General features: G+C 37.6%; 2 protein-coding genes across 6 annotated transcripts; both read right to left on the bottom strand.

Annotated features, from left to right (window-relative positions):
- Positions 1-3946: 3946 nt before the first annotated feature.
- LOC133785361 (uncharacterized) lies at positions 3947-7835 on the bottom strand. The gene is made up of 7 exons (XM_062224609.1): positions 7310-7835; positions 6994-7221; positions 6817-6894; positions 5766-6705; positions 5065-5711; positions 4766-4899; positions 3947-4465 (listed from the first exon to the last, which is right to left on the bottom strand). The coding sequence occupies exons 1-7, from the start codon at positions 7833-7835 to the stop codon at positions 3947-3949; spliced, it is 3072 nt and encodes a 1023-aa protein (XP_062080593.1).
- Positions 7836-14398: 6563 nt separating this feature from the next.
- LOC133782410 (uncharacterized) lies at positions 14399-17236 on the bottom strand. Of its 5 annotated transcripts, none has more exons than XR_009870490.1 (4): positions 16946-17226; positions 15656-15784; positions 14854-14977; positions 14399-14749 (listed from the first exon to the last, which is right to left on the bottom strand). XR_009870490.1 is itself a non-coding variant. In XM_062221710.1 (4 exons), the coding sequence occupies exons 1-4, from the start codon at positions 17124-17126 to the stop codon at positions 14657-14659; spliced, it is 330 nt and encodes a 109-aa protein (XP_062077694.1). In that variant the 5' UTR covers positions 17127-17236; the 3' UTR covers positions 14399-14656. The 5 variants fall into 5 exon arrangements, 2 of the variants coding, with proteins under 2 accessions (XP_062077694.1, XP_062077693.1); XM_062221710.1 differs by lacking the exon at positions 14854-14977 and having other exon boundaries at positions 16946-17050; positions 17124-17236; XR_009870489.1 differs by having other exon boundaries at positions 14854-15784; positions 16946-17231.
- Between the last annotated feature and the right edge of the window lie 7069 nt (positions 17237-24305).

The raw sequence follows: 24305 nt of genomic DNA, 5'->3' as shown, positions 1-24305 counted from the left end.
TTGGCCTGTTGAGGGCATAAATGTGATTGTATGCATTAAATTAATGTGACCACATTATTATGTGGATACATTTGTAGTATTCAGCTCGAGATGATCCTAGTGAGCATATTAGCATAATAGTCACATTGGGGTTTAATACCCAGCTCAGGGTGAGCCTAGGGGTATTCTGGGAACTTAGTGAATATTTGGGGATTTATCGTGTAATGGGTAAGTATTTGGTAATTAGTTGGGTATGACGAGATTGATTGGGAATTTGTAGGATGACTCGAGGAATTAGCGAGAAACGAGGCAAATGACTATTTTGCCCTTAAGGGAAACAAAGGGGCTGAGTTGTCTTGAGGGGTATTTTTGGTCTTTTGGTTAAAAGATATGTTCAAATGAGACTCTAGGAAACAATCAGAACCATTAGGAACATTTCTCAAACTCTCTCTCTCTCTTTCTCTCTCTCTCTCTCTCTCTCTCTCTCTCTCTCTCTCTCTCTCTCTCTCTCTCTCTCTCTCTCTCTTGTGCTTGAAAGTTTTAAAGTGTTGAAGGAGAAGCCTGGGAATTGAAGATTGGGGATTGAAGAATTGATGCTAGGAGTAGGCAAGGAACGGTTGATGATTAATTTATCACTGAGGTAAGATTGTAATCCCTAATATACAGAATTCTTGTTGGATATGTTTAGGGATGAGGTGATATTGGGAATTTTGGACCTATTTTTGGCTTGGGTACATATTTAGGGTTGAATTCTGAGGCTATGAGTTGGGGACAAATTCAGAAAACCCAGGGATTCCTGGGATCACAGGGGTGCACCGCGACCCAGTTCATGGGCGTCGCAGCTCGCGTGCCCCCAAAAGGCCCTGGGGGGCTTGCTGACTCATGGGCGCGCTACGGCCCTAGGGGGCAAGTCGCGGCCCACCTCACCCTGGGAAAATAGGCTAGCACCTCTGACATGGGGCACGTCACGACCCTTAGGGCCAGGTCGCGGCCCACCTTGGCAGTCGTAGCCAAGATTGGTTTTTAGGCTCAGGGTGGCTTAGGGACTTAAACCTAAGTGCTCAGGACAAATTCTACTACTCGGTTTAGTAGAATTAGAGGTCCCAAAGGCTAGTATTTTATTCCAAAGCATTTAATTGGATTAGATTTTGATAGTTATCCATTGTCTCTTGTGACTAGGGTTACCATTAAGGCTTAAGATTAAGGATCGTGCTCGGGACCACTCCATATCCTCCGCTCAAGACTTGAGGTAAGAAAACTACACCTCAGTTGTGAATGGGACTAAGATCCCCTGTAAATGAACATATGTGTTCTGCAACTTGTATTTCTATTATATGTGATGTGAAAGTACGACCTAATGGAGTCAAGGCTAATGTTGAGCGTACTGAACGCAACTCAGCCTAAGCAAGTCGGGATCAGCTAAATAACCAGAGGGCGCGGCCTAAGGGCGCCGATACCTAAATATTTGTATTAAGATTGAATTATATGTGTGAAAGAGTCTGTTAACTGTTTCCTATGTTATTGTTTGTACTCTGTTGTAGCTTGAACTAGTTGATCTAAATTTTGCTATGCACATTCTGTTGTTATCTATGCTTGTTGAATTTGGTTTTCTTGCTGAGCCTTGGCTCACGGGTGCTATGTGGTGCAGGTAAAGGCAAGGGAAAGCTGGACCAGCCATGAGTTGGAGAGCTTTTGGGGCGGAGTGTACATTGACAGCTGCTCGACCGCCACGGGCAAGGGAATTACAGGGACTAAAGCTCAAACTTGTATTTTGCCATTTAGGCTGGCTACTGTTGTATTAACTTTTAAGGGTTGTAATCGCCATGTAAACATTATTTTTGGGATCAAGTATCAAACTCTTGTTTTAATGAAAGTTAACCATTTTATAATCCAAATCATTTAACCCTAACCTGTCAGTTGACTTTAGAAACACATTTATGTTCAAACGACTTGATTCGAAAGTCTTGCACTATTTTAAACACACAATGTAACGGTCTTGGTTACCCATGGCGTTACAATATATATTTCAAAAATTATATCTTTAAATAAATATATATTCAAATTTTAATAATTAATTCCAAATTAATTATTCATCCTCAATTATCATATAATTGTATATTTGACGTGAAGAATAAAATTCTTATCAAATTTTCAAATTACAGTTTTACTCTTGTATCAACTCTTACCTTGATATGGTGTTGTTAGAGCCACCCTGGGGACCTATAATTTCAAGCTCCAATAAATATTAGATTATTAACCAAAGTTCTTTGATTAAATAATTATATTTATTAATCTCATGATTACTCCACTATAAATACGATATTGAGCTCTTGATAATTATAGACATATATTTACATAGTACTTTATTAAAGAATATAGTATCCATTGATATAATCATTACATACAACGATAATCCTCTATTAATGGTTCATAATTAAAAGGGAATAAAATTACTGTTTTACCCTTTTAACTATATCTTGTTCCTAATGTACCATTGACTTTACTAGTGAAGGTTTTGTCACAACAAGTTTGCGATGTGAGCGCTCATAACCTTTTCAGTTCAAAAAGTCAACTCAATAGGGAACCATTATTCAATCTATTATAAGGTATAGATTTCGTATCTATTAAACTATGTCCCCAACCATATATATATCATTGGGTCCCAAAATCAATTATTCTCAGCCTGATCATTCTGACAAACCTTAACACATCAAAGGATCAGATAGCATATATAGGAATTCATAGTAACCTCAGAATTAAGATCATCGCGTATATGATCATCGTTTGATGTGCTTGATTAATACTACGAAACAATATTCAAACAAGTATTATCAAATTAAATCTAGTCCAGTTCTATATATCACTATATATAAAGTACATTCACTAAAGTGTCCTACTACACAAGTGAACCGTACTAGCAGTAGTTAATCTAAAGATTCCATAAATTTATTTTACTACGAACTGTTTTAAGTTCATTATCTCAATCTCGATCCTCCCATACCTATGAGATTAAGACCACATAGATGAACTTTGGAATTTTCTAATATTTACTTGATATTATCAAAACAATATTGGACATAGTCTATATATATGTATATAATAATTCAATTCAATTATTTATTATATTTAAAACAATTGTCAACTTCAATTTCTTTAAGGGCACTATTCCCAAAAATCTCCCACTTACCCTAAAGCAAATTGAGGCATCTCTCTCAATGTGTCACTCATATTATCCGAAATGAATTTGTCTAACAAAATCTTTGTAAATAGTTTTGTAAGAAACTATTTTGAAGCTATCTTCAAGATTATTACATCAATTATGTAAAATTGTCTCGAATTAAATGATACTTTATTTCATGTGCTTTTCCCTTCTCATGATTTCTCAGTTCTTCTATAATAGTTATAGCTCCATTGCTTTCGCAATGAGGTACTAGTAGTTTATTCAAGTCTGAAACCCTTTCCAGAATGGCAAAGAACACATCTAAATTAAATAGCCTATTTAACTACTCAGTAGTTGTTACATTTTGGCTTCTATGGTGGAATATACAATTCTGAAATGTCCAACACATTTCCGGATTAATGTGTTTCCTCCACAAACTGATTCTGATATCAATCTTTGAAGATTTCTATCTGATTGAAATCAGTTCATCCTTTGGGATTTTAGGTCACTGCCTAAATACACAAACATATAATCTTTATTATATTCAAGATACTCAAAAATTAACTCCTTATAATTATTTAATGACTCAATCCAACATTGGATTGACAACTGCTGACTATTCCCACAGTTTAACAAATGTCAATTTGCACACATAACATTCGATACATAAAATAGTCCATCACTGAGTTGTAGGAATACTGTCTCTTGTCCTCTTCTTTTTTTTTTTTTTTGATCAAGGAAAAATGAAATATATTTATCAACACAACTAACAACCAAAAGCTCAAAAGGAGCTAACAGGAGAACAGGTTACAAGTTCCTAAAAAACTCTAAAATTAGCTTCTCTTTGACCTGCAAATTCAGTCTCATAATACTAAACAGTCTAGCTTTCAGACACAATTTTATCATACAATCAATTCTTTGAACATACAAAGAACAATGATCAAAAATACAAGAATTCCGATTAATCCATATGAAATAAACTTCCGCAGCCAGAGAATCAGCGGCAATCCTTCGTAACATCCCTTTAGGCTTCCCATCCATCCAAAGAATCCACTCAGTATCCTTGTCAGGCCAAAGAGCTGGTCCTAACCACCTTCTGATATGCTTCAATACCTTTTGAGAGAATATGCATTCGAAGAACAGATGAGCATGAGACTCATCTACACTCTTACAAACAGGGCCTAAAGAGGAAGCCATAGGAACATGGCAGTGCAACAAATTATCCCTAGTAAGCAAATGGCCAAGAACCGTTTGCCATAAGATAAATCGGTGCTTCGAGACAGAAAGCTTACACCACACAACCTTAGCATAAGTAATTGAATCCCTCTGAAGCAAAAGGTTGTAAAGGCAACTCAGTTTCAGCTTGCCTTTAAAAGTCGAGGCCTCCAAGTCTGCTAAGGAAAAACACTCTTTCAGCTTAGCTAATTTCCTCCAATACCAACTCACATCAGCTTTTAATGAATATTCCCAAAAATTATGACCTTTGAGATAAAACTCATCAATCCATTTTACCCACAACATATCTTATTTAGAAGTGATCGCCCAAATATACTTGGCTAACAAAACTTTATTCCATTTAGAGCCTTCCTTAAAACCAATACCATCCATATTCTTCGGTAAGCAAACCTGATCCCAGGAAGAACAGTGAAGTTTGTTGAGGTTTCCTTTTGCTCCCCATAAAAATTTCTGACACAGCCGATCAATTTCATGAATGACACTTTGAGGAAGAAGAAAAATGTTCATCCAATACATTCGAATGCCTAACAAAACAGAATGAATCAATTGAGTTCTCCCAGCAAAAGACAAATGACGACTAGCCCAAGTATGAAGACAATTATGAATTTTCTTAATGATCACACCATAATCAATCGCCTTTCATTTAGTAGGCCGAAGAGTGACACCCAGGTATTTTAAGGGAAAAGAACCCTCTTCTATATTGACATAAGTCAAAATACTTTTCTTATCTTCAGAGGAAATTCCACCAAAATAAACTTGAGATTTAGTCAAGTTGGCAAAAAGACCAGAATCCTTACTAAACTTGGTAAAACCATCAGACAAGATTTGGATAGACCGGAGATTGCCTTTGCAAAATAAGATAAGGTCATCCACAAAACAAAGATTGACAAGGTGCAGACTTTTACACAGGGGATGAAATCTGAACTCCTTGTTATGAGTAGCATGACTAAGAAGACGAGTAAGATACTCCATGACAAGCACAAACAGTAAGGGGGAAATCAGGTCTCCTTGTCTTAAACCTTTCCTCCCACAAAAACCCCCTTGCAACCTCTCATTCATCAAAAGAGTATAATAGATACTCGTCAGACAAACCATAATCCACTGAATAAATCGGCTAAGGAAACAAAAAGATTTCAATAGATCCTCCCAAAAGACCCAATCAAGATAATCATAAGCCTTGCTAAGATCTATTTTTATCAAACAGCGGGGAGAGACATTTTTCCTGGTATAGCCTTTAAGAAGATCTTGGAGGATAAGAATATTATGCACAAACAAGCGGTTCTTGATAAAAGCTCCTTGGTTTTGACGAACAAGCACAAGAAGAACTCTATCCAGCCTTAAACATAGCATTTTTTAAATGCATTTATATAGTGTGTTACAACAAGCAAACAGCCTATAATCAGCAGCTTTAGAGGGAGTATCAACCTTAGGAATAAGGGAAATGATTGTATTGTTAAGGTCATGAGGAAGCTCTCCTCGATCAAAGAATGTCAAAATCGCCTCTGATATTTCATCCCCTATATCCTTCCATAAGGCTTTGAAAAATCTCGAACCATATCCATCGGGGTCAGGACTCTTAATTGAATGAATACTAAATAATGACTCCTTAACATCATTCTTGGTAAAAGGCAATATTAATCCAAGTTGTTGCTCTAGAGTCAAAACAGCCCCTTGAGTGAAGCAATCTTGCTCTATCCGAGTAGTAGCCGAACTAGGACTGCCAAAAAAGCCTTTGAAGTGATTAATGAAATAAGCAACAACCTCTTCATAATTATCATTGACCTGACCTGTATCATCCATGAACGAAGTAATCCAATTACCATCTTTCCTCTGCTTTAGACTAGCATGAAAATAGGAAGTATTCTCATCTCCAAATCTAAGCCAAGTGATCTTACTCCTTTGCCTTAGAAAACTCTCATACATTCTGGATTGACGGCCAAACTCTACACAAGCCTCTTTTTCAGCAAGCTGAAGAGAAACCAAATGAGGGTCCTGTTGCAAATAAAGCTGGGCTTGCTGATACTTAACCTTGGCTTCTGAAAACTGTTTAGCTACATCACCAACTTTCACTCTGTTAAACTGAAGCAGGACAGATTTTAATCTGTGTAATTTCTTTAAAATTCGTTGTAAACCAGAAGCTTCACTTGGATCAGACCAATTTTGTAACACAGTGCTTCTCAATTCTTGATGATCAGCCCACATATTAAAGTATTTAAAAGGCCTGGCCCCTAAAATCTGAACTGTAACAGTTTTTATAATGCAGTAGCAATGGTCAGAGATGACATCCCAGTTAAATCGAGCCTCAGAGTCAGGAAAAGTATCAACCCAAGCTTCATTTTTGAAAGCCCTGTCCAATTTAGAGAAAAATCTGGCTCCTTCCACTTGCTTATTAGACCAGGTATAATGGGAACCAATCGATCACAACTCATCCACCATAGTACAGACCCTCCAATGACGACCATCTTCCAATTCCAGCTCAGTAACAGGATGACCTCCAATTCGATCATCATAGTCAAAAACTGCATTAAAATCCCCAACTACTAACCAAGGAAGCACTGGGAACTCAAGCGAAGATAGCTAAGTCCAAAGACTTTTCCTTTCCTCCACCGAATTCCTACCATAAACGAGAGTCAGACAAAACTTCTGAGTAATACCCTTAATCTTAACAGAGCAATGAACATATTGTTCATCTTCCTGGAGAATACTAAGAGAGACTTGACTAGTTTTCCAAACCAATAATATCCTACCCTCAACAACCGGACTATTGAAACAGTCCCAACCCACAAAAACAGACCTCATCATTTCCTCAATCTTATTTTCCCTCAATTTGGTTTCTAGAAAAGCACCTAAACCAATTTTATTGAGCCTGCAAAAGTCTAGCAAAGACCTCTGGTTATTTCTTTTAGCCAGGCCCCTAATATTCCAACACAGTACGTTGCACCCTTCCATTAGAATCATTGATCTTTTGTTGACCCTTCTTTGTGGCCTCCATTTGACTCTCCTGCAAGACAATGTACTTGTTAGTCCTCAAATTCTGAGTATCCAGAATAATATGTTTAGCTCCTCCCACTTTTTTTTGTGTGGTCCATTTCAGTTCTTGCCCAAAATTAGAACTACATTTCTGCTTTAACATTCCTGTCTGTATATCAATACCAGTCACCTGATCATGAGGAACCTTTGGAAAAATTTCAGACGCAGTAGCAGTAGTTGCTTGATTACTCTCAGCCTCCACATTCCCCAGCCCGGTCTTCGTCTCCTTTTTCCTCCAAATAGCCCCTTGGTCACGTTTACAGCTGGAACCAAGATGTCCAAAACTTTTACAGTGCGAACATCGGGTAGGCAGCCATTCAAACTCTATAGCCTGCACCATCAATTGACCACGCTCATTAAGAAAGTTGATAAACTGAGGTAAATGATCTGATATCTCAACATCCACAAGCATTCTAGAAAACTTCACCATAGATCTTTCCTTTGTAACCTTATCAATCATCATAGGTTTGCCTATGGTACTAACAAGAGCACTCAAACATTTTGTACCCCAATATTGGATTCCAAGATCAGGTAACCTGATCCAAACAGGCGCTGATTTCACAAACCTCAGAGTATCTAAGTCTGTCGACCAAGGTCTTAAAAGAATAAATGTCCTTCTTTTCTTGTAAAAGAATAAATGGACATTATTATTTAAATAATACATCCTCCTGTCCGAGAAGGCAAAAAGCTTTTCTTGGACTTTTGTAAACTAAAGTCGCTTGAGACAGTGCCAAAAGATTGTTCTTTCAATCTCTATAGATTTTAATGTATAGAACATATTTGGCTTTTCCAAATCTAATATTTATAAATGTTTAGCTAACATTTCTTCACTTTTGATCATTTCTCTAAATCATTCCCAATATCAAAATGCTATCAACATGAAGAATAAAAATCACAACAAAATCTTTGATTAAATCAAGGATATTTAAGATATGATGACTCGTTAAAATCCAAAGGTGGATTTAAGAAGCCTTGCAAAAAAAAATTGATTTTGATCTTTTATTTCGAATCTTTCTAATCGAGATCTTCAAGCAGTTTTCCATGCCAGTCATTCAGAAAAGACTATTTAGACATCCATTTTAATAAATCTCATAATCCATGCAAAAAGCAATGAATAAGATTATGTAAACAGATTTAAGCTAGGTTACAGTAGAAGGTATTTATTCGAGTAATAAATTTTTTCTTTCTGTTTATAACCTTACTTTGAACAGTCTATACTTTCCTCTGTTCTCCTCTTCATCTTGAATATGCTATTGCAAACTGAAGTTTAATGAACTTTAGTTGGATGTTCAAGAATCCAGATGTCACAGGAATTCCAAATTCCATTTCTAGATTCATGGTGTTTCAACCATTATTTTCTGTTAAAATCTTTCATTACGTATTAGTATGTGAATGAAATATAGTTAGATTGTGTTACACACAACCAACTAAACTTTATGTTTGTAACGGAGTAGTTACTAACTAACGCTCCCACTATAATAAAGCTTTACAGAATTTGTGATATTCTTTGGTTTTATCATTGTTAATTATCAGTAACTCGCTTACTTGACCTATAGTCATTATTTCTAGTACAAGTTAACAAGAAATATAGTGATTATAATAATCATACTTCATTAAAGTGGCATTTAACAGATACAAACACTTTTGTAATCTTTTATGATTATTAAATTGTTTCACTAAATGACTTCATTAAAAACTTTCAATTTATTCACATAACCACTTGTGAATCCCTACTTTTAAGTCTTTGGTATTGTACAATCAAACATGTACCGAGTATAATAAGTGTCTAAATTATAGAAATAATAAAGACAATAATGATCACTCATTATCTATTTAACTTATATAATACGATTATATTCCTTTTCCAAAATACTAATGTTGCTTAGCATTCTAGCTGTATGTGAGTTGGGTTTGAATTCCAAGTTCACATGCATATAACTTGAATTCCAATTTTAAGTTTAAACTTCCTTTTGATCGAATCAAACAAGTCTTTAAGTGACTTTACTTTGAATATTGCATGAAAAATTCTAGAAATTTTCTTTGCATTCAACAAAAGTAAGAAAATCTTTAATAAATGTCAATAAATATTGACTTACTATTTAGGATAAATACCATTTTGGCCCTGTGTTTTGTAAAAGTTACCGATCAGACTCTGTGTTTTGTTAAATGACAATTTGGACCCTACGTTTTGCAAAATGGAACAAAAGAGTACCCTGAACCAGATTTTGATTAATATTTTTTAAATATGACTAAAATGCCCCTTATTTTATAAATGAATGAATTTAATAATCTCAAATAAAACATTATTAAATGAAAAATTAATAAAATACTGATATAAAATTTTAAAAATAAAAAAAATCATATTTTAATTAATTAAACATAAATTATAACATTAATCAAATTAATTAAAATCAAACCAAATAATCAAAAACATATTCACCCAAATTTAAGACCCAAAAATTAATCAAAACACGTTCTTGAATTCATATACTAAACCCAAATTCAAGTATCACTACAACAACTTCTATCAAAAAGTTAAAATTCAGAAACCATTACAGATCCAAACACCAATTTTCAATCCAAACCAGAAACCATTACACATCTAAACCTAGATTTATTCGAAGTTTTTCCTTTTACTTCTAACAACAAAATCAAATTAGAAACATCAATTTTTCAACACAGAGAACCCAGATATCATAATATATATACCATCTTCAAATGTTCATAAACATGTATACAAATAAACTCCAAATCAATATACTTTACTCAATAATTTAAGGAAAAGAAAAAATCAGAATTAGAAAGGGAGATTTACTCCAAAACTCTAGTAGTCCTCACGAGCCCCAATGTCAAGAAGAACCAGTCCCACCATGTTTGAAGCTCGGACTTCTATCCTCATTCTTGAAGCCCAAATCCGCGCATCCTCGTCCTTGAAGTCCAGATCCTTTGTCCTCGAAGCCACGAAATTAGATCTGAAATAACACCCACAACCCAATCAAGACCCACACCCATAGTTGTTGGTTGTAGCATATCCACCCCATCCATCAGCCTGTCGTCACCTGCACATCCCTTGCACCCCCAAGTTCCAAACTCGCACCATTTCCTCCACGTTTGACCACCTACAACGAAAAAGATGAGGAGTGCCTCACGTCGTTGTGCCTCCCCCGTGCTACCCCAAGCTTCAGATCTGTGTCTCTAAGGTGCCCCATGCTGCCCCACGTCTAGAAGCAAGAAGAAGAAGAAGGAGACGGAGAAGAAGAGGTAGAGGGTGAAGATGGGTTTAGGGTATTTAGGTTTTTTTATTTTGTTTAAGTTTTTGCTTTTTAATTTTAATGTTGTTTGATTTTGTTTTAGATTTTTAGAAAAAATAGGTTTTAGTTTTTTTTTTAATATTTTAAATTAAAATTTTTTAATATTTTTTAATTGATTAAAATATTTTTTATTATTTACTATTTTCAAAACAATTTATATATTTTTATAACTTATTTAATTCATTAATTAATAAAATATGAGGGCATTTTGGTCATATTTAAAAAAAAGTTTTACCGAAATCTGGTCCAGGGTACTCTTTTGTTCTATTTTACAAAACACATGGTCCAAATTGTCATTTAACAAAATACGGGGTCCGGTCGGTAACTTTTACAAAATACAGGGTCCAAAATGGTATTTACCCTACTATTTATTATTTCTTTTAGCTTTGGACATTAAAAAGTTCAACATACATCTCTATGAATTAGCTAAACGATTATGTGATTTTTGAGCCTTTATAAGAGAAAGGTCTTTTGGTTAACTTTACTATTTAGACTATATAAACACGGAGAGAACCATTGAATGGTTCTAATAAAATATTGTCGTTTATTTGTTTTATGTGTCTATTTAATTATAAATCAATCTGAAAATATATTTCACATTTAGGTTTCACTTAATTGTTGGTTGAATAATATGTCTTCTTTATTAAATCTGTGTTTTGCACAATAATGAATAATTCATAATTATCATTTATACTCATTAATGAAATAGGTAGAACAAATATATTTCAGAAATAACAACTAAATTTATTATTTAAAATAAATATTTAACTTATTCACTCATCAATAAAGGAGTCTAAATTATTGTTTCTAGAAAGAATTCTATAAGCAATTTAAAGAAAGAACTTATCAGTTTCTTTCATAATGAAAATCAACTATTTCAAAATGACTAAAAATTTAAATTGTTTTTAAAGTAAACAAAATATATAGTTGCTGGAAATAAATAAATAAAATATCATGAATTAAAATATACAATAAATACGAGATATTATTTGGAACAGTAAACATGGTGCATGGATGCAACATATAAAACACACATAAAAATTATATACTGATCCACGATAAATTAATTTGAAAATTAATGGACCAGTCTTGGGGTAAGTCAAACTAATTACAAATTAATTTGAGATAAATCTCAATTTCGTAAGTGAAAACTTAAAAATCACATTTTTCACTTTTGACTTATGAACTACTGCTAGTTTGTTCAAGATGTAGTAGTCGTGCTCGAAAGCCTAGATTCATCTTCGGAGTGTAACCCATTATTTTCGATTAATGACTTAACTCAAGAGTGTGCCTTAGGGTCAGTCAAACTTGAAATACATCATCAATTATATTCTCATAAGAGAAGTCAACCTTAAGATAAAATAAACATATTCGGAAGCATTTCCTTAGGGGGGCCGCAAATGGAGGCGACACGAGATCCTTCCTATGCCCCTTGGTGTTCAATCAATAATGGAGACCATGGGACTTATTGTCATAACTCCCTCTCCCACTCGCTATTTTGGAAATGTGTGTTTTTCACAAAATCAATATTTTTAGTTTAGTTGTAAAAATAAATTTAATTATTTTTACCAAATGATATTATAATAATTACTAGTCCAATTTAAGCAAAATAAAATGAATAAATTGTGCCCTTAATTCTAATTTTAATTTTTTTTTAATTAAAATAATATTATTTTTATTTTAATAAAATATTTTTCATTAAAATAATAAATTAAAAACCTTTAATTTTGATTTATCATCTTAACTTATTAAGACTAAATTTATTATTATATGAATTATCATATATAAACATATAATAATAATATAGCATGTTTCTACACGAATGTAATGCATGTTAATTGCATATTATGTGGGTATATGAATGGCATGTTATAATTCATGACAAAATATTAAACACTTTAATAATATTCAAACACTTATAATAAGTAAATAAAAACATATTAGTCATTTTTGGGTATTTATAGAAAAAATTACAATGCTTGCAAAATATACATGGAAATGTAACCTAGACTATCTAAGGCCTGATGAAGAACGTCTTGATCTCGAGTCTTGAGATGTAGTCTTGTTGAGCCTTGTTGAGCCAATGCCGCCTTTTTCCATATCCATTTTGAATTATACAGCTTTTAATTATTTTAAATAACTTTTTAAAATAATTAAACTTTGGATATTAGCACCCAAATAGTTTATAAGGCTCAATTTGAATTTGAGTTATTTAATTCAAAAATAAAATTAAACAATTTAATTTTAATTTTAATTTTAATTTTAATTTTGAATATTTTAATTAAAAAATAATAATTATGGAAGAGAATAATTAAAATATTTTTAATTAAGGAAAATAATCAAAACTATTTTAATTATAGAAATTACCAAATTAAAACCATTTTAATTCAATTTCAAATTTTTAATTAATTAAATTATTAAAACATTTTTGGTAACAACACATTGGGGTTTACATTACACAAACCATAGGTGTGTCATCAAGAGGGGCGGCGACAAGGGGTCCCAGCAGCATGGAAGAGCTCGGGCGGCCACGATGGTGGCGAGCACACGAGCGGCGGTGGGTACGGGGCCGTACAGTCCGTACGGACGGTGGGGAAGGCAACTAGGGGTGTGTGCCTTAGCGATCACCAATGGTGGTGATATCGTCTAGATTTTCGTGCCAAAACTCCGTTGAATCAAATTACAACAATTTTATAATTTGCATTTCGAAAAATAAAATTACAAAATTCATATGCCACAAAATTGGCTTACATTTTTCAGCTAGAAATATTAAAAACAATTCTTAAACCTAAAAGCATCATTATAACCAACCCTTAAAAATCTATCACCATCAATATAAACATCCATCCATTCAAATATATAATACATATGATATAAAACATATAATCTCACACAACAATTAATAATATACAGAGATTAATGACCTCTCTGATACCAATTATTGAAAAAACATTCAGGGTACGCAAGGAAATTACATGGTGAGCTCAGTTGATAAACAACAAAAAAACAATTCACCTCTCATATAAACAATTTATATGTTCCAAAATATATACATGAACCATTAATATGCAATATCATTAATCATGCAACATATATATATACATAGATATACATGCATACATATATATATACCACACTTATATATTATATGCACACGTATACAAATATTTAAGGAAGGAAATATTTACCTCTTGAAGACTATCAAGTGGCCTCGAGTTTTTTTTGTATAAATAACAATCTTCCTATCCAACGCTTCGATACTACTACAAAAAAGGTTTTTTAGGGCTCTCGGCTCGAGTCCTCTATTTGAGGGCTTTTTAAAGCTCGCAAAGCACGAGTCCTCTATTTGAAAGCCTTAAAAATTGAAGTTTTTAGGACTCGCAATGTTTTTAGGGCTCACAATGCATGTCCTAAAAAATCTCGTTGAGTGTCTTTAAGCAAGTTTATAGGGCTCTCTTCGAGTGCTCTAAAAATATGTTTTTAAGACTCGCAATGCATGTCCTAGAAAATCTAGTTGAGTATCTTTAAATAAAGTGTTTAGAGCTCTTTTTCGCATGCCCTTAAATGCAGCTACATTTTTCATTTTGATTTAAAAAAATATATTACATTGAGTGTCCAAAATATATTATATATGTTAGATTTCTAAAATTTCAAAAGAAAGTAATACAAAAACACAAAAACAAAATCAAAAGAAATTTAAATTTCTCATTAACATATATTGTAAGCTAACTTGTAACATCTTTCAACATTATCAATAAAAATAAATACATAAAAAACTCAAACCACCTCTAAATCCTAATAACAATCTAAATATTTCAATATGATACTCTTATTGATGGATCTTACAATAAAATTGTTCTAATTTTACATTATTCATAAAAGGACAAACCAAATGATATCTGAGAAGCGTCTGTGAAGCTTTTACCCTCAACAAAAAGCATCAGACTGCAATAAATATAATCTCAGAAGTTCTCCTCACCTGTGCGGTGGCATATATTGCCGTTATCCCTCTGGTTTCTAAATACATGTAAGACTGCAGCAAAAATATTTAGAACATCACAAATAAAAACAATTGGCCTACACGGAATTCAATTTTAAATATATTTATGTATAGAAGAAACAATAGAAGTAGTCTACCTAAAAATGTTAGGCATCATTTGTTGTTCTTGGAGCAACAAAACCTCTAAGTTACTTTTGTATGATGCGTAGGGCCAGACCAACTCTTGGACATCATTAGATTATATAGGATTCAAATTACAATCTGAATTTTTGAACAAAGTTCCAAAAGGTAGAGTGCATGCATAGTAGCAGTAACAAACAAAAGAGTCATTATCTCAAAAATTACAAGATTTGCATTTACAAAGAAGTTTCTTGAAGCATAATACTCAAGAGACTTTAATTACATGTTAGGAACACTTCTCTCATGACCCTAAGCAGGATTTTATAATAGACAGATTACTAGTAATACTATTTGCCAAAATTTTCTATTACTTTAACCAAAGTGAAACAAAGCTGGAAATTAATTTGAATTTTTATAAATAATAATAATACTTTTGTGAGAATATTTATTCTAAATAACATCATTTCTTTAAGAAACAGTACCTTATAAAACTGATACTATATATATATTCATTACATGTCAATAAGGACAACTCGTGGATTCTATAAGGTAGAAAGCTAGACAATTTTAGAAAATATACACATGTAATTGAGATCTGTTCTCTAATTGTAAAAAGTTAAAAACAAAATAAAATATTTTATCATTTTGTAACCATAATATGTTAAAAGCAACAAACCAGTTGGTTTGGTACTAGATTTAGTTTTACTGCATTCAATTCAATGAGCCAAAAATGTAATGAGTCCCAAATATGGAACCAGAGACATACAAAGTTTGTCATACCATCACGTAGATCACTCTAAATTGAGAAAAGCTACTCACACCGACATGTTGCCCAGAAGCTCGGAGCCCCCAATGAAGCCTATCGCCACAGAGATTGTAGGTGCAAAAGTCGTCTCCACAAAGCCTGTTGACTGAGGAGCTGCTACTCAAGTGGCTGGAGGTTAGAACCTGTTTTTAGAAAATGAGGCCAAACACACTACATTTTTTTAAAACAAATTTCTGTTTTTTAGTGCTAAATCTAGAAAAATTCATAAAACAAGTGTCAATTTCCCTCCGCCATCATATCTTACTATTTTCCAATCTTCTGAGCCAAAGAAATAAACTTTTAACTAGATAACACATTCCAAGTTTAACTAAGTTTAATATAATTGCTCATATTCAAATACATGTTTTTATATTATGATATATTGGTTTTAGTTATCAATGCTACTATTAAATTTTATAATGGATAAGTTGAGGCTTACACTTCACACTACCAATACAGAAAACTTTAGTACCCAAAATTTCCTTTTCAGCATTGCATCTCACAATATATTATGCTAGATTAATCCAAGATATTTTGAAATATTTAAAAAATTCAGATATATATTAAGCACATAAGTTAAAATCATTAATAATCAATCCAGCCTACCATCTTTTACAATAAAAAAAAACAACAATAATTATTTAGTGCAACAGAACACTCAAGCAAGTTAGCAGGCCCTATACCAAATTATGAGTTTAATTTTTATTCATGAAAATGTCCAATGGCTACTTGAAATTCACATTTAATTCCAAGACTAAGTAGTTGATATAAATGTTTACATAATTTTTACCACTTAACCAAGAATAAAATTGACATGTGCAGTTAGAGAATTAAGCTGAACTTCCAAAATTTTATTAAACTTTTTGTTTATTCAAATACAACAAGGGCACCTTGCAATCAAACTCTAAACTATATGTGTTTCCTATGCCGAATAATTATTTCCAAAAAAAAAATGATATACTAATTTTTTTATTAAGTCTACCAAGCAAAAAACGAATCTGGACTAAATCTCTTAAAACGACCAAAAGCAAAATCTAGGTCTAAAATGAATAGTTTGGCTTTTATAACCAAAAATGCTTACACAGAACTAATTACAATCCAAACTAAAAACACCAAGACAAAACAACTCAACATTGAAGCTTCGACACTAAAATTGGGGGCATATATTATAGAGTGATTAGTTCGACCTCCAGAACTACAGTTCATATATATATATATACATACATGAAAAAATAAAAACAAAAAACACCACATCTAATTCTTCCCATTCGAACCAAAGACACAAAGGGAGTACAAAAACTTACCGTTGTGGCCAGCCATAGTCGTTCCCGAGTCCCTGAGCCCCATCCCTCTACCTCTACAACACAACCACGCCTACGCCGACCTAGCCCTTCTCGCCAGAGTGCCACCTGCATTCAGTTGTCAATGATCCATTAGCCTTAGCCATTATCGATTGGAATAGAAGGAGAACAAGTGAGAGACCATGGGAAGAAGAAGGGTGTGGGGCGGCTGGTTTTATGAGAGAAAGAAGATGGTAGGGTTTGTAAAGTGAAAGAGAAACATGTGGATGAGGGTTTTATGTTTGAAATAATAATAACAATAATAATAATACTTCTTATTAGACATTTTTAATACACTTAATCTCACAAATAAGCATTTACAAAAAAAAAAAAAAATAGAAATTTAGTGGCTAAGAAGAAAAGAGAAATTAATTGAATCCTAGCCCCCAAATCTGAAAAGTTAGTTGACAGATTTTAGTACTCACTTTAAGTGCCCTTAAAAATATTTTAGGACACACATGTGCTGATGAGAAATGAAATCCTAATATGCCCCAATTTGAAAATGATAAGTGTTGACGGTAAGAACTCGTCAACGAAGTTAAGTTGGAGAAATTATCGAATCAAGATCGCTAATTGAAAAGCTGTAAAAACTTGAACAAAAACTCAAGAACAATGATAAATCAACAATGGAGGATTTAGTCTTTCATTCACACTTAAGCTTCTGCTACAGTAAAATTCCCCAGCCCCTTTTCAGGTGGCCTTGGAATTCATTTTATAGTAGGCTCTAATGGCCTTAGGTACATAGTGGTCCAGGGGACCAAGTGGTACAAACGTACTGTATTAGGGGAATGGTTTCAGTGGTAGTGGTTGTACATCCCGTACAGGAGAAGGTGTCAGGGGGATGTCTCCACTACTTGTCTGTACCCCTTCCTGAGGTGTGGTAGCAGGTGTATTGGTGCAGGAGGTAGTGGTGTCGGTTCTGACCTATGGCCGTAGACGTACAGGCCATGATCCTTACCCCAACAACCTCACTGACACTGGTATCCGTACTTAGTACTTGGTCGTACAAATATGTCTCATTCAACTCGTACTGGGTCTCCTAAGCATAGGGACTTCGAGGTGTGAAAAATGGATCCTTGGTGTCCGTGCTGGCCGTGGCGTTGAGTAGGGGTCTTGGGCCCATACGCATCAAGTCATGGGGTGTCGGCCTCCTGGGACGATGGTAGGCTCGCGAACCTCCCGGGGCGTGCGCGCGCGGGGCGCCATAAACGGCCTCGCAGCCTCTCTCGGCCTCGCGCATGGGCATGATGGGAGTGGCCCAATGGCCTCGCGGATCGGCAGCCTCGCGAGACGGGAGGGCCTCGCGGAACACTGGCCTTGCGAGACGAGGTGGCTTCGCGGAACAACAGCCTCGCGAGACGGGGTGGTCTCGCGGATCAGGAGGGCCTCGCCATCTGATGGCCACGTGAAATGGTAGCCTCGCGAGACGAGGTAGCCTTGCGACTCGGTGGCCTCGCCCATCTGATGGCCACGTGAAATGGCAGCCTCGCGAGACGGGGTAGCCTCGCGACTCGGTGGCCTCGCGGAACAGCAGCCCCACGAGACGGGGTGGTCTCGCGGATCAGGAGGGCCTCGCCATCTGATGGCCTCACGGAACAGCAGCCTCGCGAGATGGGGTGGTCTCGCGGATCAGGAGGGCCTCGCCATCTGATGGCCACGTGAAATGGCAGCCTCGCGAGACGGGGTAGCCTCGCGACTCGGTGGCCTCGCCCATCTGATGGCCACGTGAAATGGCAGCCTCGCGAGACGGGGTAGCCTCGCGGAACAGCAGCCCCGCGAGACGGGGTGGTCTCGCGGATCAGGAGGGCCTCGCCATCTGATGGCCACGTGAAATGGGGGGGGGGGGGGGGGGGGGTTCGCCCATGTGACGGCCTTGCATTTTCCCTTGATGAGATTATGAGCATCAACACTTGCCCCCTAGTCTAAAAGAGGGTCTTTAGGTGCTCTTGTGGACTATTCATCTTGGTTCCTATAAATAGCCCTTCATGCATGGCTTAATATTCACACCTTACTCCCTTGGCTTGGTGGTAGTTAGGCCCTTGCTCTTTTCAAGAGGTGAAAGGTTCAACCCCCCATAACTTCACTTTTTCCATAGTTTCATCTTTTTTTTTTTTCATTTTTTCATTTTTTCTTTATATATATGAGCTAATTTCTCGGTGTGTATATTTTGGGACTAACACACACTTCTGGTTAATTCTTGCAGACGCGCATTTTCGACGCTTCGGTGATTTTTGCTTCCCGACCTCGTTCTTTTACTCGCTTGAGGTATATTCTTTTTTCTCTTCCTCTTTAATTACTATTTTTTTTTTACGTCGGGTCCAAACTAGCAGCATTCGAGATGGGGTACATTAGTCTGGACTTGTAGTGATTTTGACCATATGCACCCCCCCCCCCCTCCATCCTTTTTTTTTTTTATATATACCCTGTAGCAGTCCATTTAGGGCGTTTGCACTTAGAGGTATTAAGCCTATTCCTCTGTGTTTTGTAGCCTTCCCCTCGTTTATACGTGAGCCCCTTTTTGCTGTTGGGACGTGGTTTCATGGCCAGTGAGGGCCCGTCCGACATACCCTCGAGGGCTGAGTTTATCGACCTGTCTTCAGACCCCGAGTCCCCTGAGGGCAACCCTTACCAGGACTATGATTCTTTGAGGCAGGCCCGCATTCGTCACCTCGAGTGCATGGCTGATCTTAGGCATAAAATTTGGGTGGTAGAGAGCGAAATCGACTCGGTGTCGAGGGGAGACGGAGGACCTCCACCCCCGGGCCTTAGTGACCATATAGCGCGTCTTAGGACGGCTCTTTTTGAATTCCGGTGGGAGTTAGAGTTTATGGAGGGACACATTCCGCCAGAACCTCCCGCTCCCCCTTCGCCTGATGACGGTCACGGGGCTATTAACTCCTCTCCTCAGCCCCTAGTCTCCGTTGATCCTGGCTTAGCGCTTCCGCCATCGCTTCCCCGATGGAAAACCCTTGCTAGGAAGAGAAAATGGAGGGTTAAGTACTCTGCCTCTTCCTCACATGCTTCTTTTGATTTTACAGATATGTCGAAGGCACGCAGACAGGTATCCGTCCAGGAAGAAGACGACACCCCCCTATTGGCGTCCAGCCTAGTGTCCCACGTGTCTCCGAATAAATTGAAGGCAATCGTGAAACATTACCGAGCTCCTCTAGAATATGCCCTGCACGCTCCTCAAGAGACTTGCCGGGCTGACTGCCCTAAACGGGGCTTTGTGGCTTTGTGGCTTTGAGCGAACAGATTCTGAAGGCGGGTGGCACCATTCCTCTGCATCCATTCTTCGTGGCGGTTCTCAACTATTTTGATTTGGCCCCTCTCCAACTGTCGCCCAACAGTTGGCTGACCTTAAGTTGCCTCTTCGTCTGGTTTAAGGACAATGAGAAACGTGCCCCGACGGCGCAGGAGGTGCATACTTTGTATAACCTTATAGCATTGCCCAAGTGTAAAGGCTTCTACTACTTGCAAAAGGCCAACAGTGAGCTCCCCTTGAAAGAGGGCTCGGTGTCCAATACCGGGCCATGGAAGCAAGATTTTTTTTGGGTAGAGGGGCCTCTCTCGGTTCGTGAAAGCTTCCGTGCTAATCCTAGTAAGTATCCTGATCCTTCTTTCTTTCTTACTAGAACTTACTGTTTTGCACTCTCGCTTGTATTGATATTGACGTGGTTCTTGTAGGGTACTTTGCGGATCCTTCGGTCATTGGGTCTGAGGCGGAGGCCATAGGCAAACTCATTGCTGCGGATTCTGCTCAGAAGAAAGCGACGGTCCTTTTTACGGTGGAAAATCTCACCCGCCACCAATTGTCTCCGGTCACTAACTCCAAGTTCCTGTGGTCGATCACCGGGTCTAAGAAGGTTGTGGCTACGCCGGCTGGGCCATCACTGCACGAGGATGCAGTTGAGGTGGAGATGGAGGATGCCCCCCTGTCCCCAGGGAGACGTCCTCCTCATGACCCCCACGACCAGGACACGGCCTTTCACCCTCTGGACCTGCAGGCCACTGCAGGATGCTACGCCCCTCCCGGCCATGATGGCGGCGATGCCTTCCCTCCGATCCCTCATGACCTCGGCGTACCGGATGCTGATTTCGTCGGGCTCACGGAGCTCCCTGCTGATGCACCAGAATCTCAATTTTTCTCTTCTGCTGCGTCTCCTCCTGCCTCGGCAAGTGGGTCATCTGTTCCGGTCCAACCAGATATTCCTAGCGTGGAGGCAGAGGCTTGGGTGACCAGGATGGCCTCAGTTTATGGGCAGCGTTTCGTTCCAATAGCTGCGAGTCTCCCTGTCTCCGACTGGAGGGGCCTGGGGAACGTGACTCAGTCAGACCTCGGGGAGATGCTAAGGCGTGTCGCGGCCTGGGTGAGGCTTTGCACCTTGCGTTGATTAGCATTATGCATAGATGCGCCTGTGTTCTTCTTTTTGTTACTTATTGCTGATGCCATTGATTTTCTTGTGCAGGTCTATATCGTGTCTCTTCGACATGCTGACTCGACTGGCATCCTTTCCGCATCTACCACTGAGAGGGACGGCCTCATAGTCCAGGTCCAGGAGCTCGAAAATGAGCTTAGCGCAACCAAGGTCCAATTGTCAAAGGCCCGGACTAAGTATGCCAAGTCGGACTCGAGGAATGATAAGTTGAAGACTAAGATCAAGGAGCTGAGGGGCAAGGTCAAATGCTTGGAGCGCGAGCTCACGGGGGCCAAGGCCGCTGCGTCCGGGTCGCATGAGATGGTTATTCAAATGGGGACTGAAGTTGAGGCCCTTAGGGCCGAACTACAGTCGGCTCAGGAGAAGGTCGCTTCCTTGGAGGCGGAGAAGGCTTCCTGGGAAGAGGAGAGGGTCATAACCGAGCGCAAGTCTATACACCGGGCCCTTTACAATGTGTAGAGACAGGATCCCAACTTTGACTTCTCCTCTTTCGGCGAGCAAGCTGTTGCCCGAGCGGCCTGGTGGAGTGCCCACTACAGGAGGCCTTGAGATAGTCTCGCTCCTTTTTTGTTGGCAAGTTCTTGAAAATCTGGGCAAAAATGGTGAGTAAAAATTTTTAAAGAAGAAGAAAAGCTTTTATAGGGACCGAGGTTATGGCCAAAAAGCAGTAATCATCATTTCCCACTTTCGAAACGTGGGGAAGTGTATAATCCATCAAATTGCCTTTTTGGAAACTGAAAAGGCTTGATTAGACATAATTATGTCACAGTTTTCGAAAACGCACGGGGATCCTGATAGACATCATGGGGATGTGAACGGTTGTTTCCTTAAGTTTCTTTATTGCTGGTCGCACTAAACAAACTTGGGGGGGAAATGTTATCCCAAAAATCAGAGGTGAATGACATGGCAGGCATTAAATACACATGGATGACATCTGGCAAAACCCATGCCCGACTATCGCCCAGGAAGACACCTACTGTCACACGATAAACTTCTTCCTACGACCAGCCTGGTCGTACGCACGTTATACACGGAGGAAATCTTAGGCAGTTATGATAGAATCCGAAATTGTCTCCCATGATTTCCTGAGTATCTGATTATTTAGGAAATAATATCTGTATCAAATTAATGTAAATCCTCCTTGAGCCTATAAATAGAGGATGAGGGCTCAAGGGAAAGGGATCTTCTTCTTCTTTCTTGCTTTCAGATCGCTAGAAATTAGAGTTATCTGATTAGATACATTGTATTATTCCTCAGAGGTGGTTGAAACTCATTGAACCTCAGTTCTTTGATCGCTCCTCTGAGTCCTATATCAATAACAATTCAAGTGGACGTATGTTATTACCAGATTTTGGGGCCGAACCACTATAAATCCTTGTGTTCTTTATCATTTCGTCATCACATTCTTTCCAACGTGTTTTTCCACATCAAGCAAATTTGACTCCGTGTCAGTTGGCCAAAATTAGGGTCAACATTTAGAAAATAGTAGAACAAAAGCTAAACCGACCCTTCCCTCTCTCTCTCCCTCTCTCTCAAGGAAAACTACAGAAAATTAAGGGAACTTGGCTGGAATTCAGAGAATTGGAGCTGTGATTTGGGAGATTAGCTCAAGGATTAGCTAAGGATTCAATCAAGAGTTAAGGTAAGCCATAATTTTATTGCATGGTGCTTAAATTCTGTGATTATGGATGAGTTTTAAAGTGTTTATGGGTTTTGGCATTAAAGGTTGAATTTGGGCAGAAAGCTTGGGAGTTAGCTCAGTGAGTGTTTGGAGGATTGATTCTTCAGTGAAGGTAAGCCCCAATTTATGATATAGTGTTTGAATTATGAGTTTTTATGACTGGTTTTAGTGTTCTTGAGTGTGTGAGTTTCAGAAATTAAAATGGTGTTTTGATGAGTTTTTAGATTAGGTTTTTGCTAGCTTATGCTTCTGAAATCATGCAGGAATGTTTGTGATAATTGAGGTATATTATTGGGATGGTTATGGGTGGTTTTGAGTGAGGTTTGAGAGTTAAAAATGGTGGTTTTTCTGGGTTCGAAGGGGCCGAGCCGCGGCATAGTTCTTGGTGTGTCGCGACCCTCTGAAGCTGATGAGTGCTGGAGATGGAGGGCGGGCCGCGGCATGGGGCTTGTAGGGCCGCGGCCCATGTCAGTTTTTGGGCGAGGCTGAGCCTCTGGTTGGGGCCATGCTGTAGCATAGGGGGCTTGAGTCGTGGCCCTTAAGGACATTTGTGGCCTTTTGGAGTTTTAAGCGTGGGAACCTAACCTAGGGTGCTCGGGATCGATTCTACTACCATGTTTGGTGGAATTTGATGTCCCAGAGGTAGAACTTTATTCGGAAACCTTTTTTTACAATTATTAATGGTTATGACTAGGTATAAGCTAGGGCTTGGGAAACGAATCGTGCTCAAGAGGCATCTCTTGTAATCAATACACTTGGAAACTAAAGGTAAGAAAACTACACCCCGTTGCAAATTTATAATGGGAATAAGGGTTCCCTGTTTTGTATGCTTTACAAAGGGTGGTATTATGCCATGTAAATAATAAACAAACAGCCTAAGAGTGCCGAAGTTTACATTAGCGCACAGGGCGCGGCTCAGCCACTGGTAGCTAAGGACAACTTATTATGCACTGGGCTCGGTTTAAGCGGACCGGAGTTAGTGGGGTAAACAGAGGGTGCGACCTAAGAGTGTCGACCCTGATTATCATGTGATTTGATTATTATTAATGATAGGTAGATTTGTCATGCTGAATAGTTGAGTGTTGGTTTGTTGATTCTCTGGTTATGTCTGTGGACTATGTGATTAGTGTGGTATGCTATGTATATGATCATGCTTTAAGTATTATTCAATTGTTATCATTGTTTGTACTATAACGATATGTTT

This window comes from Humulus lupulus, chromosome 6 (assembly GCF_963169125.1).
Source record: "Humulus lupulus chromosome 6, drHumLupu1.1, whole genome shotgun sequence".
NCBI classification, from domain to species: Eukaryota; Viridiplantae; Streptophyta; class Magnoliopsida; order Rosales; family Cannabaceae; genus Humulus; species Humulus lupulus.
This window is presented reverse-complemented; position numbering and strand designations above follow the sequence as displayed.

Excerpts from the sequence above, each read along its gene's own strand:
- LOC133785361 (XM_062224609.1), bottom strand. The coding sequence starts at position 7,835 with ATGGTGAAGTTTTCTAGAATGCTTGTGGATGTTGAGATATCAGATCAT. Across the intron at positions 7,222-7,309 it reads TTCTAATGGAAGGGTGCAAC|GTGCTTTTCTAGAAACCAAA; the intron begins GTACTGTGTTGG and ends AAATTGGTTTAG. Across the intron at positions 4,900-5,064 it reads TTATGTCAATATAGAAGAGG|GCATTCGAATGTATTGGATG; the intron begins GTTCTTTTCCCT and ends CTGTTTTGTTAG.
- LOC133782410 (XM_062221709.1), bottom strand. The coding sequence starts at position 17,056 with ATGCAGGTGGCACTCTGGCGAGAAGGGCTAGGTCGGCGTAGGCGTGGT. Across the intron at positions 15,785-16,945 it reads GACTATGGCTGGCCACAACG|GTTCTAACCTCCAGCCACTT; the intron begins GTAAGTTTTTGT and ends TTCTAAAAACAG. Across the intron at positions 14,750-15,655 it reads CTTCTGGGCAACATGTCGGT|TCTTACATGTATTTAGAAAC; the intron begins GTGAGTAGCTTT and ends TTTTTGCTGCAG.